Below are 13,794 nucleotides of genomic sequence, written 5' to 3' on the forward strand. Positions count from 1 at the left end.
TTTTTTTTTTTTTTTTTTTTTTTTGTGCTCAATTAGAATGGCTCGTATTTATCAGGTTGTGTGCCAGGCACTGATTCTAAATATACACATCAATTATTTATATCCCTACAACAATCCAATGAGAGTGTTTCTATTCCTGGCCCCATTTTGCACCAGAGAAGGTGGAAACGGGGAAGGTATAGTTAGTTGCTCAAAATTAAACAAGCGAAACCCACATTTGAGCCCAAGATTTCCTGTTTAGGGTGCATATTCCTCACTCAGAGCTGCCTCCAATGAATCTGAGTTTCCATTAGGATTTTTTTCATCTCTCCTGCTAATGACTGACTTAGAATATAAATATGAGGACCCTTCAGGAATTCAAGATTCAGGAATCTTCAGAGATTTGATGAGAAGCTGATCTCTCAGAAGTGTTTGCTTTCCTGACAATATTTACAGTTCGTTGGTTTGGTTCATTAACAAGTGAATATTAGGGAAAACAGAGCTTTGTTGCCTGGAATCACCACTTCAGAAATAATCTCTGACGGTAACCAAGAATTTGTAGGCTTTCAAAAAGGCCCACAGAAATCACAGTGAGACAGGCCTGGTACAAGGAAGCAATTAATTTCCTCGTTAAAACAAAACATGTAGAGTGAAGTAGGACAGAGCTGTGTTCCATGTACTGTCCTGTTTTGTTTGGGCTCCACCATGGCTTTGCACAACTCTCCAGGGACAGAGGACTGGAGTCCTATGTGGCGCTCAGTAGCGTTCCAGCTGTGTGAATTCTCTGCACGTGGATGCTTACTGTTTCCTACAAGTGATCTCTCCAATTGAAAGAAAGATGGTGCTCCAGATGGGCAAGCGTGCGTACCTCAGGGCAAAGAAGAAGGAACCTCCACGGCGCTACTCCAACCCCCCACTCAACACACAGAATTATCCAGTGTCCCCTCGGCAAAGGTAGTTCCCGGTCAGAAGAGAACCGCAGCATACGGCGAGTCATTCCTTCTCAAAGAAGCTTTATCTCGTCCTTATAAGTTCGCAATCCTTCCATTCAGACATTGAAGAGAAACCCTAGAATCTTCTTAACTATAGTCAAGATTCTAGTTATCTGTAAGAGTAGACATCTTCCTGCCTTGAATTGTATTTCAAAAGGAAGATGTTTCTTTGGGAAGAGCGAAATATTTCAGTGACAACACCAGGGACATTAGAGGTTGAAGAGAAGAACATTCTGGAAGAAACTAGTATTTTGTGTTTTTTGTTTTTGTTTTTTTTAATAATAAATTTATTTTTTATTGGTGTTCAATTTGCCAACATACAGAATAACACCCAGTGCTCATCCCGTCAAGTGGCCCCCTCAGTGCCCATCACCCAGTCACCCCAACCCCCTGCCATCCTCCCCTTCCACCACCCCTAGTTCGTTTCCCAGAGTGAGGAGTCTTCCATGTTCTGTCTCCCTTTCTGATATTTCCTACCCATTTCTTCTCCCTTCCCCTCTATTCCCTTTCACTATTATTTATATTCCCCAAATGAATGAGACCATATAATGTTTGTCCTTCTCCGATTGACTCATTTCACTCAGCATCATACCCTCCAGTTCCATCCACGTCGAAGCAAATGGTGGGTATTTGTCATTCCTAATGGCTGAGGAATATTCCATTGTATACATAGACCACATCTTCTTTATCCATCATCTTTCGATGGACACCGAGGCTCTTTCCACAGTTTGGCTATTGTGGACATTGCTGCTAGAAACATCGGGGTGCAGGTGTCCCGGCAAAACTAGTATTTTGTAAAAAAAATAATAATAATAAAATAAAAAAAAGACCTGAAAGGTCCTGCTTTGGCCTTGGGTTCACTGCTCCATTTTGTAAAAAATACCAGTCGTGTTCTACTTCCTGGTGTCTTTGCCTCTACTACTCGATATTGGAAAAAAAAAAAAAAAAAGCAAAAGTCACCAAAATGCAAACCAGCATTAGGGACTCTAATGGAAGCAAGCTCGGGCCGCCTTCAGTTGTGAGGCTACCTGCGACGGCCGGTGTGCTTCTCTCTTGCGTTACATCGCAGCCTCCTCTGGACAGATGTTCACACAAATGTTCCTGAACCATCATGAAATGAAAAAGGGAAATATAGTTTATCTTTTTAAAGAATTTCATGGGGAAAAAAAATGTTAAAGTACAAAGTTTCTGGTATAGAAACAAGGAGTTAACCTTAGGTATCAGTGTTTTTTTGTTTTGTTTTGTTTTTTGGTTTTTTTCTCCCTTTATTGTCATTTCATTAAATAAAGAGAGGGAAAGACAGAGAACATGGACTTTTTTGCTAAACATCAGAATCAAGTTTACAAACCTATATTCCCATCCAAGTACCTTTTTCCTTCTTCTTTCTTCACCCCATTTTTTCTTAATAAGAAGGCACTAGTGAGGGATGTAGGTATTATTTCTCTTGCTGGCAAAAGTTTCAAAACATAGAATATTGAGCTTGCGATAGATGATTTAGCCATAGCATCACACCTCATTTCCAAAGTGGTTCTTTGAAAACATTTCTTATTCATGTTCTCATGAAGTGTACTGGAATTACTTAGATTCAGAAACAAGCCCTCAAGAATAAATAGGACTGAACCTCTAAACTTCTCCTTTCCAAAAGAAGCCTCTAAGATAGGACTCATCTCCTCCCGACCACCGCTGTAGCTGTGCCTGGTTGGAGGACAGGGGGCTGCCAGGGGGAAGCCACCATGTTCACAGAAGGAGGGGGGTGTGGTTGAGCTTGTGTGCGGTGCTTGCAAGTTAGGGTTAACTATCCCATTCGTAAGGGCAAAGAATTACTTGACTTGATCCTCTAGGTGCTTCTGAAAACCCAAGGCAGCGGCAATCATATGACATTTGGCCATAGGCTATTGGTCTCTGGGGTCACACTTTGGCACAGGAATGTCATGACATGAGAAAACATAAATAAAATCGTATCAGAGAAACTAATGTCTTACACACTTCTGTTCTCCGTATCTCAGAGGTTCATTTGAAGATTCTACGACCAGATTCTACACAGCATGCGTGGTGGAGGCGTTCGCCTATCTGCATTCCAAAGGAATCATTTACAGGGACCTCAAGCCAGAGAATCTCATCCTGGATCACAGAGGCTACACCAAGCTGGTCAGTGCACCCTACACACCTGCAGTGGATTCCCTGCAGTTTTAAGATAGGCCTTCATCAAGCTGTGTTCGTTGAAATCTCCATGTCCTTTTGTAAATGCTGTAACTTTTCCTAAAATCAGACTTTCGTGTTACTCTTTGCATCCAACTGTTCTTTCAAATGATGCATCCAACTATCCTTTCAAATGTCTTACGTTTCCTAAGACATTAAATTGGCTATGTCCAAATTGGTAATACTCCCGTGGCAGAATGGGTTTGAATGGCTCGTGCTTGCTGGCACGCATTCTAGACCTAGAAGGGCCGTAGAGACCTTTTCCGAGACTTTCTGCCATTCACAGGGAATGGATATTTACATTGTAGAAAACCGTGAATTGTTTTAATATTTTAGATTTCTGTATAATTTTTTTTTAAAAAAATATTTTATTTATTTGAGAGAGAAAAGGAGAGAGAGAGTATAAGCTGCGGGAGGGAGAAGCAGACTCCCCCGCTGAGCAGGGACCCCGGTTGTGGGGCTCGATCCCAGGACCCCAAGGATCATGACCTGAGGCAAAGGCAGATGCTTAACCGACTGAGCCATCTCAGTGCCCTGATTTATATACAATCTTAATGGGAAAAAAAAATAGGCTTGGTAGGCAATGTCATCCAGGCCATTTTGATTATAATAATAATAGTGATCATCATCATAAGAAAATCACTCAAATGCTCTAAATATTTAACACAGGAGGGAAGTTCTCATTATTATAAAATGTACAATTTTTATGGACTCTGCATTTGTCAGTGCAGATTTTTTAACCTTTTGGAATTTCTGTTCGGCATATGGTTTTCAAGGAAGTCAAATCAATGGCAGTTAATTATTTATATTCTCAACCAAATTGTTTTAGAAAAAAATAGACTTTCTGCATTTGATGCTCCTTCATCAAAAGGCTTCTAGAAAAATAAAGAACACATTTGCATGTTGTGCCTGTTTGTGCTTACCAGGGGCAGGGATAAACTTTGTGACTCAGCTCCTGCAGCAGTGAAGTGGCTTCTCAATACTAAATGGATTTTCAACCTCAATTCCAGCAGAAATCATGCGTTTTCTGGAAAATTTGTCAAGGAGGTCCAACAAGTCTTTTACAGATTTTCAGTAAAGGAGTTATGGCCTTCCATTGGCAGGAAAGGAGTAAAAATTGGAAAATAATTCTGGAAAGAAAGATTTGCCTTTATTTTTAATGACTTGAGTTTTATCCTATACTCAAGCTTCACCTTTTCCTATTAAAAAAAAAAGAAAAAAGAAACTGGGTTTGATCAGGGAGGCTGTGTTTGAAGTATAGGTGGCTCCTTTCAGACTACAGGACTATAGCAATGTGCATCTGTTTTTGTTTTATTATCAGTGCACTCCAGCTAAAGAACTTACTGCTTTTAAGTTTAATGCACGTGTCTTGAAATAACTTGTTTTTCTCTCTTTGTAAGGTTGATTTTGGCTTTGCAAAGAAAATAGGATTTGGAAAGAAAACATGGACTTTTTGTGGGACTCCAGAATACGTAGCTCCAGAGATCATCCTGAACAAAGGCCATGACATTTCAGCCGACTACTGGTCACTGGGAATCCTAATGTATGAACTTCTGACTGGCAGGTATGGACATTGACAGAGAACCACTGATAAAAATAGACCAGCAGACAGCTGCACACTCCTGCCTTTGTCACTCCAATCAGGCCATCTTAAAGCACATCTCACCATATCTTTTCCAGCGCTTCCATTAATTATGCAAGTGACCAGGAGTCCATCAAACTCTAAAATGGGTTAGAGGAGGGCAACCAACTCAACATCAACTTTTGGCCTCATCATTACTAGTTCTTTATACAAATATGAGAATGTAGAATAATCTTGCTTTTTTCTGTGAGGTCATTGAGCCTAGTCACTTAGCCAGCAATGAAGTAAGGGAAATGATAGTGTTAGAAAAATGTCTTGGTCAACTGTTTATAGAAATAAGAGGACATCTTAACAATTGTTATATCTAAATGAAATGTGCATGCTTTGCAGGTCATCTGTGTAATAACATTATAGTCATCAACAACCAAAAAAGGTACTGTGGATACCTCCAGGTCTAAAACAGACCATAAGCTCCTGAAGGAAAAGAAAAACAAAATACACCACCCTGCTGTGTCCAGAAGAGAAGGGGGTGGTAGGGTCATTATAAATCAAGGAGTTCAGAAGAGGGCTCGGTTTGTCCAAGGAGACTTTTAAATAAAGCAAGACCTCAGCTGGGCTCTAAGGGAATGTGTCTTAGACATTCAAAGCAAGGAAAGAACATTCCAGGCAGTCATGGCTTCACTAGAAGGGCAGTAGCTTCATGTAAAAAAAAAAAAATGATAGGAAATTGATGGCTGACTGAATGACTTTTGCACAGTGAAAGAGAGGGGGACCACCTACAGAATGACAGGAAAGATGGAGGTAAGAGAGTTGGGGACACAGGACAAAGGGAAGCCCCACCCCCAGTGTATGAACTGTAGTGGTAAGACACGGAACAGGGGGACTGTGAGCAGATGCATCTGTCCTGGGCACAGACAAAAAAGTTGTGGCTTAAGGGCAATTTCAAATGAAGGAACCAGCCCTAGAACACTGACAAATGGTGGGAGAGCTGCTGGAACTCTCTACAGGCCTGATGGGCTGGCAAACACTACTTATGTTTCCCCTCCATCTTGATAGTGCAGAGGGGAGCAAAGCCCAGGCACCAGAGCTGGTTTGCCAACTCAGTGAGCCCCTGGCTCCTGGACCACACTAGCCCCAGATGTCCCAGCAGGACATTGTTGCTCCAGCCATCTCACCAAAGACAAATAGGTGCAGAGCACCCCAGAACATTCCAGGCATGCCCCACTTTGGCTCTAGATGACTTGCCAGTGTAACCCTGGCCCATGCCCACCTCAGCTCTTACTGTCCCACCAGGTGCCCCCTCCATGGAGAGCCCCAAGACCCTTGTCTTCTACCTACCTCAGCAGTTCTGCCAAGGGACCCTTAGCACGAGAACCCCAGAATTCATGCCTACTTCAGCTTCAGCTGTGCTGCCAGGCATCTTCCATGTGGAGAGCCTTGAGACCACCCCCACCCATTCCCACTTTGCTCTGACCATCCTACCAGGATGGCCCCACATAGAGTGGCCTGCACCGCCAAGCCCAGGATAGCTACAGCTCTATATAGCCAGCCAAAGTCACCAGAAAGACACAGTCTACACAGCGAATGACTATCCCCAAGATCATTCCTTCAAATTTGAGGAGAAGTAGCTGTTGATGTCAAAGATTAAAGATAGAGAATTTCTAAAGCCAGAGAAAAGCTCCTTGCTATTTTTCAGCAGAAACTTTGCAGTCAACAAAGGGGTGGCATGGTACATTGAAAGTGCTGAAAGAAACCCTGCGACCAAGAATACATTACCCAGCAAGTTTACCATTTAGATTTGAAGGAGAGTTTCCCAGACCATCAAAATAGTGGAGTTCATCACCATTAAACTGGCCTTACAAAAAAAAAAAGCCAAAGGAAGACCATAATTAGAAGAAAATTATGAAAGGAAAAAAAATTCATTAGTAAAAGTAAACATTTAGTAGAGACTTATAAGGCTAGTATGTAGGTTAAAAGACAAAAGTAGTAAGATCAACTGTACCTAAAAAATGTAAAATATGACAATATATATGTAAAGTGGCAAGGGGGTAAAAATCAAGTTCTTTTAGAATGTGTTTGAACTTAAGTGACCATCAACTTAATATCGACTATAGTAGGATATTATATATGAACCTCATGGTAACCACAAACCTAAAAACTATAAAAGATACACACACAAAAATAAGGACAAAAAGGCCCAACATAAGACTACAGAAACTCATCAATCACAAAGAGAGAGCAAGAGAAAAAAGAAACAGAAATACAGAAACCACCAGAAAACAATTAACAAAATGGCAATAAGTAAATACCTATCAATAGTTACTTTAAATGCAAATAGTCTAAATGCTCCAATCTAAGGCACAGAATGATAAAATGGATAAAAAAAGACCCATCTGTGTTCTTCTTATTCAGACTTTAAGACACACACAAACTGAAAGTGAAAAAAGATGGAAAAAGATATTCATGCAAGAGGAAGCCTAAATAAATAAAAGATGCAGTAGGAATACTTCTAGTCTTTTTAGTCTATTTTATCTGATAGAAGACAAAGAAGCTTTATAATGATAAAGGGATCAGTCCAACAAGAGGATATAACAGTTGTAAATATTGATCTACCCGACATGAGAGCATCTAAATACATCAAGCAAGAATGAACAGACATAAAGAGAGAAATGGACAGTAATACAATATTAGTAGGGAACATTAACACCCCACTTACATCGAGGGATAGATCAGCCAGGCAGAAAATCAATAAGGAAACTGTGTCTTTGAAAGACACATTAGACTAGATGGACATAACAGATATAGACAGACCATTACATCCCAATATGTTCTTTCCACGTGCACATGAAACATTCCTTAGGCCACAGAACAAGTCTCAATACATTTAAGACTGGAAATCCTACCAGGTATGTGTTCCATCCACAACAGCATGAAACTATAAATCAGTAACAACAACAATAAAAATTAAAAACTGGGGAAAAAAACAAAAACATGCTGAGGCTAAACAACATGCTACTAAACAACCTCTTTGCCAATGAAGAAATCAAAGATGAAATTTTTTTAAATGGAGATAAGAAAAAAATCATGGAGACAAATAAAAATGAAAGTGCAACAATCCATAATCTTTGGGAGTCAGGAAAAGCGATTCCAAGAAGGAAATTTATACTGGCACAGGCCTACCTCAACAAACAAGAAAAATCTCAGTCTAATCTTACATGTAAAGAAACTAGAAAAAGAACAAGGAAAGCCCAAAGTTAGAAGAAAGGAAATAATTAAAAATTGGAGGAGAAATAAATGAGAGACCAAAAAAATAACACAAAAGATCAATGTATTATTTTTTGTACTGATAAACCTCTAGCGAGATTTATGAAGAAAAAAAGATCCCAAATCCAAATAATTAAAATCAGAAATGAAAGGGAAGTAACAACCAACACCAATGAAATACAAATGTTGGAAAGTATGAGTGCTATAAAAATTCTATGCCAACAGAGTGGACCATCTAAAAGAAGTGGATAAATTTCTAAGGAAGAAATAGAAAAGCTTAATAAACCTATAACTAGTAACAAAATTGGATCGGTAATCCAAAAACCCCAACATACAAAAGGCAAGAGTTAATAGCTAAATTATTAATAGCCAATTAATAGTTAATAGCCAAATTGTTACCAAAAAGTAGAAGGAAAGCTTCCAAGTGCATTCAATGACATCAGCATTGCACTGATACCAAAACCAGAAACTACAAAAAAAAAAAAAAAGAAAGAAAAGAAAGAAAGAAAAAAAAGAGAGGGAACTACAGACTAATATCCCTGAAGAACATGGATGTAAAAATCCTCAACAAAATATTAACAAAAAACATTCAACAATCTATTAAAAGGATCATGCACCACAAATAGGTGGGATTTATTCCAGGTTTGCAAGAGTAGTTCAATATTCTAAAATCAGTCAACATTATATATCACATGGGCAGGAAAAAAGATAAAACCCATATGATTATCTCCAAAGATGCATAAAAAACTTTTGACAAAATCCAGCATCTGTTTATGATAACACTGTCAACAAAGTGGGTTTAGATAGAACATGTTTTAACGTAATAAGGGCCCTCCATGAAAAACCCACAGCTAAGATTTTCTTCTAAGATCCAGAAACAATACAAGGATGTCCATTATCACCGCTCTTATTCAACATAGTAGTGGAAGTCACAGCTGAAGCAATCAGACAAAAGGAAAAGAAAAGGTATTCAAACTGGTAAGGAAGAAGTTAAGCTGTCACTATATGTAGATGATATAATACTATCCATAGAAAACCATAAAGAAAAAAAAACCATAAAGACTCTATCAAAGAACTGTTAGAAGTAATGAATTCAGCAAAGTTGCAGGATACAAATTAATATACAGACATCTGTGGCGTTTCTGTACACTAACAACAAAGTAGCAGAAAGAGAAATTAAGAAAGTCCATTCCATTTACAATTGCACCAAAACAAATAAAACAACTAAAAAGAATTCAACCAAAGAGGTGAAAGACCTGTTCTCTAAAAACTATAAAATATTGATGAAAGAAATTGGAACAAATGGAAAGATATTCTCGGCTCATGGATTGTACGAGTTAATATTGTTAAAATGTCCATACTGCCCAAAGCACTGTGTGGATTCAGGGCAATTCCTATCAAAATGCCAATGGCATCTTCCATAGAGCTAGAACAAATAATACTAAACTTTGTGGGGAACCACAAAAGACCTTGAATAGCTGAAGCTATCTTAAGAAAGAACAAAGCTTGGAGGTATCACAATCCCAGATTGTAAGACCTACCACAAAGTTACAGTAATCAAAACAGTATGTTTTGATATACAGGCACTAAAATGGTCACAGAGATCACTGGAACAGTAATAGAGGGCCCAGAAATGAACATTTTCTTATATGGTCAATTGATCTCCAGGGGAAAAAGCAAGAATATACAATAGGGAAAGAAAAAATGCCTCTTCAACCAATGGTTGGGAAAACAGGGCAGCTGTATGGAAAAGAATGACACTGGCCTGCTCTCGTACACCTTACACAAAAATAATTCCAAAATGGATTAAGGACTTAAATGAGACCTGAAACCATAAAACTCCTAGAAGAAAAAAGAGGCAATAATCTTTTTTGACATCAGCGCTAGCAACATTTTTCTAGGTGTGTCTTTTAATGTAAAGGAAAAAAAAGCAAAAATAAACTACACCAAGATGAAAAGGATTTGTACAATGAAGCTGAAATGACGAAACACAAAGGCGACCTAGTGAATGGGAGAAGATATTTGCAAATAACATATCCACTATGTGGTTAATATTCCAAAATATGTAAAGAACTCCTACAACTCAATACCAACGAAACAACCAATTCAGTTTAAAAATGAGCAGAGGACCTAAATAGTAACTTTACTAAGGAAGAAATTAATTTGGCCAATAGACACATGAAAAGATGCTCAGTATCACCCATCATCAGGGAAATAAAACTAAAACCACAATGAGATATGACCTCACACTTGTTAGAATGGTTAGAATCAAAAGGACGAGAAATAACAGATGTCGTGGAAGGCGTGGAGAAAAGGGGGATCCTTGCATACTGTTGGTGGGAATGCAAACTGGAGCAGCCACTGAGGGACACATTATGGAGGTTCCTCAAAAAATTACAAATAGAATTAACCGTGCAATTCAGTTCCATACTGGGTATATTCCCAAAAAAAGGAAAACACTAATTCAAGAGAATATGTGTGCCCCTATCTTTATTGCAGCACTATCTCCATTAGCCAAGGAAGGTGACCTAGGGGTCCATCATAGATAAATGGGTAAAAAAAAGAAAAAAATGAGACAGATCTACACACAGGGGACTATTACTCAGCCATGAAAAAGAATGAGATCTTGCCATTCACAATGATGTGGAGGGTCCTAGTGGGCAGCGCCATACGATTTCGCATATCTGTTGCATCTAAGAGAGACACAAACTAAACAAGACTCATAAATACAGAGAACAAACTGATGGTTGCCAGGGGAGTGTGGGGCATGGGGAAAAGGGGGAAGGGGAGTGGGACGTCCAGGCTTCCAGCTGTGGACTGAGTCACAAGAGCAGAGGCACAGCATGGGGATAACGGTCACCGGTATCATAATGGTGCCCTGTGGGGACCAACCGTAGTGACACTTGCAGCCAGCACAGCTTTACATCCCCACTGTCAGAATTCCTACATTCTACACATCAAACTAATTACCGTCATGTGCCTGCTGTCGTTCGATAGAAAATTGATGATAATGGGGGATCAGTAAGCATCGCCTCTTGGGGATCATGATTGCTACACGTGACTGTTTTCACTCCATCCAAAGGCAGTCACTGAGTATTTTCTTAAAAGGGGGTAACCTATAGGGCCCTATTTAGGAATAACAAGCCAGAAGACTTGAAGGTCATTCCGATAATTTACATCTAGGGAGCCGAGAACTTTGAATAAGATAGATGCCCTGGAATGACAGGATTGCCTAAGAGAAAGTAGTAGCTGCCCCGAATATTCAGGAAGACCCAGGGCGTTTAGCCTCAGGTCCTCTGTGAAGCTTCAGTGAATGTGTGAAGATTGAGAAGATTGTCTAGAGCATAGGATGCACCACAAGGATGCCACAGCCACTCCGCTCCTACCACTGCCAGGAATCACGCTTAGAACTTCTGTGTTGACTTCAAATAAATTATCTGTGATCTAACCCCATTTTATTGAATATCCCCCTTCTACATAGAAGAAAATGGTTTTAAACCTATGACAAGGGGACACATGAAGGATATGAAAGATTTGAATGGCAAAGGTCAAATCTAGCATTTAAGCATGTATGTGTACACGGATGGATGGGAGGACAGATACGTAGGTAAGCTACCTGGTGTTCTTAGAATTGCTATAAAGAGCAATCGGTGTATTACAAAGAGCAATCTAAATGGTTGCAAAGAGCAATCTTGTATTCTTGATACAAGAAAACTCAATACCACTAACCACAGAATTAAGCTATCAACCATTAATAACTAGAATAAAATATTAACCATGGCAATTTCTATTTTCCTTATGCGTTTAATTTTTTCTCCACACTCACTATTTGATTCCTTGAGTAATGGAACAGTTAAAACCTTATTCTTAGAAATTCCCACGTACCAAACTGTAAAGAAATTCTTAATAACACAGTCCTTAATCCTTTAAGGTAACAATGTCACATCACAATATCCGACTAAAATATATTGAAACCAGAAATACACAGATTTAAAAGTTTAAACACTTGAATAGTTTCAAAGTGCTTTTCTAAATAACCATAGGGTCATAAACATTATGGAATGGAATGGTCATAAAAAATAAAACCATATAAAAAAATTAAAATAAATAAAATAAAACCATATAAATCACAATTTTTGTGGGATAGCCAAAGCTGAACTTGCTATTATCATAAATGCTTATATTATTAAAAAAAATTCTTAACCATACATAATGAGCTTAGTACCCATTTTTGGAAATGGACTCGCAATTTTTCTCCTTCTGGGGAGAATGACAAGGGGCAGGGGTGTGGGAGGGCAAAAATAGAACATATAAGCTCATCTTTAGCTGCAGGGAAAATCTGACCAACCGCATGTGTCAAATACTGTGAGGTGTGGTTTGTGACCAGGACTGATGCTGTCAGACCTCCTTGGGTCACAGATGTGACCACGAAGTGCTCTGGTCCAGTGGATTTAGGGGAAGAAATGGACCTTTGAAAAGCAAGGAGTGTTCACGTAAAAGCCCAGTTAAGCCCCGCAGAACATCAGGAGGATCTGTAAGCAAACAGATAGACCAGCTTTGCCTTCTAAGGCCCATAATGTTGGCCAATAAAGGGATAGGAAATCAAAAATAAAAAATAAAAATTAAAAAAGGGAGAAAGGTGGCAATGGCACAATTTCAAGGAATGTGGCTGAGCTTTGCTGTGAGCCCCGTGAACTCCTGAATGCCCCAAATTGAGAGCAAGTGAAATAAATGGTCTGGTATGTTTTAAAAGGCAGAAAATTCTAGTGAAAGCTGCTGAATTTCCCACTTCCAATCTTCCTTAGTCTGTTCTTCAGGGCAGTGAACCCCACTAAAGGATGAGTGGTTATCAGAAAGGGCCCCTTCCTGTAGCCCCAGACCCCCCCCTCCATACACACACACACACACACACACACACACACACGAGTTCCTTTCCTACTTTTTGATTTTGCCCAAGACTCCCCCGGCCCCCACATGACTCAGAACAAGAGAAAACCCTCCCCGCCTTTCAGCTTTAGATTCAAGTCATGTGTTCCATACACATGCATTCCCCCTGGCGTCTGTCCCTGATTTTGGGGGGGACGCAAGCTAAACGGATCCAAATGAATTTGAAGGATTTCAATGTACTTTCATGGAGAATTTGCAGTGCCTTTCACAGGCACTCAACATAACAACTGAATATATGTAAGTCCCTATTTCTACTGGTGGTCATCTCATAGAGATGACCTCACAGTCCTCTCATTTCCTCACACCTATGAGAGGAAATGGCCTTAAGATAAAGCCAACACTGTATGGAAAACAAGACCTGGAAATGACTGAGTCATTGAGCCACTGATCCCACCAGGTCCACAGCTTCCCTACCTCTCGGCCGCCAGCATGTGAGAATAAGGTCCGTACTGGTTTAATCAGTTTTCAGTTAATTTCAGCTGCAAGATACATACATAAAAGGCAGCTCAAAAAAAAAAAACAAAAACAAAAAAAAATGACACAAAAGAAAAATGAATGAAAGAAACCTAGGAAGAGCTTAGACAAATGATCTACAATTTCTTTGACGCACAATCTCTTTAAAAAGTCAACAAGAAAAAAAAAAGTCAACAAGACATCTGCTAGTGTTCATGGACAGCAAGAGAAGCAAACCAGCGGAACTCAACAACAACACAGAGCTGGACGTCACCATCCTCATCCACAGAAAAGAGAGCAATAGCAATGAGAAATCCAGCCAGAGAGGTAGTAGGAGTTGGGGAAAATAATGGAAAAGACGACAGGATATAGAAATGA

At 39.4% G+C, this 13,794-nt stretch overlaps 1 protein-coding gene across 7 annotated transcripts in view; it reads left to right on the plus strand.

The window, feature by feature from the left end:
- The window catches only part of PRKG1 (protein kinase cGMP-dependent 1), a 1,198,597-nt gene that overhangs the window by 1,173,722 nt on the left and 11,081 nt on the right, over window positions 1-13,794 (plus strand). For all 7 annotated transcript variants that reach the window (XM_077874878.1, XM_077874877.1, XM_077874879.1 and 4 more), the window contains 2 exons: window positions 2,978-3,119; window positions 4,571-4,734. In XM_077874878.1, the coding sequence (XP_077731004.1) occupies window positions 2,978-3,119; window positions 4,571-4,734 (306 nt within the window). The remainder of the gene's footprint in view (window positions 1-2,977; window positions 3,120-4,570; window positions 4,735-13,794) is intronic.

The sequence above is a fragment of the Canis aureus genome, chromosome 27, assembly GCF_053574225.1.
Source record: "Canis aureus isolate CA01 chromosome 27, VMU_Caureus_v.1.0, whole genome shotgun sequence".
In the NCBI taxonomy this organism is placed as follows: domain Eukaryota; kingdom Metazoa; phylum Chordata; class Mammalia; order Carnivora; family Canidae; genus Canis; species Canis aureus.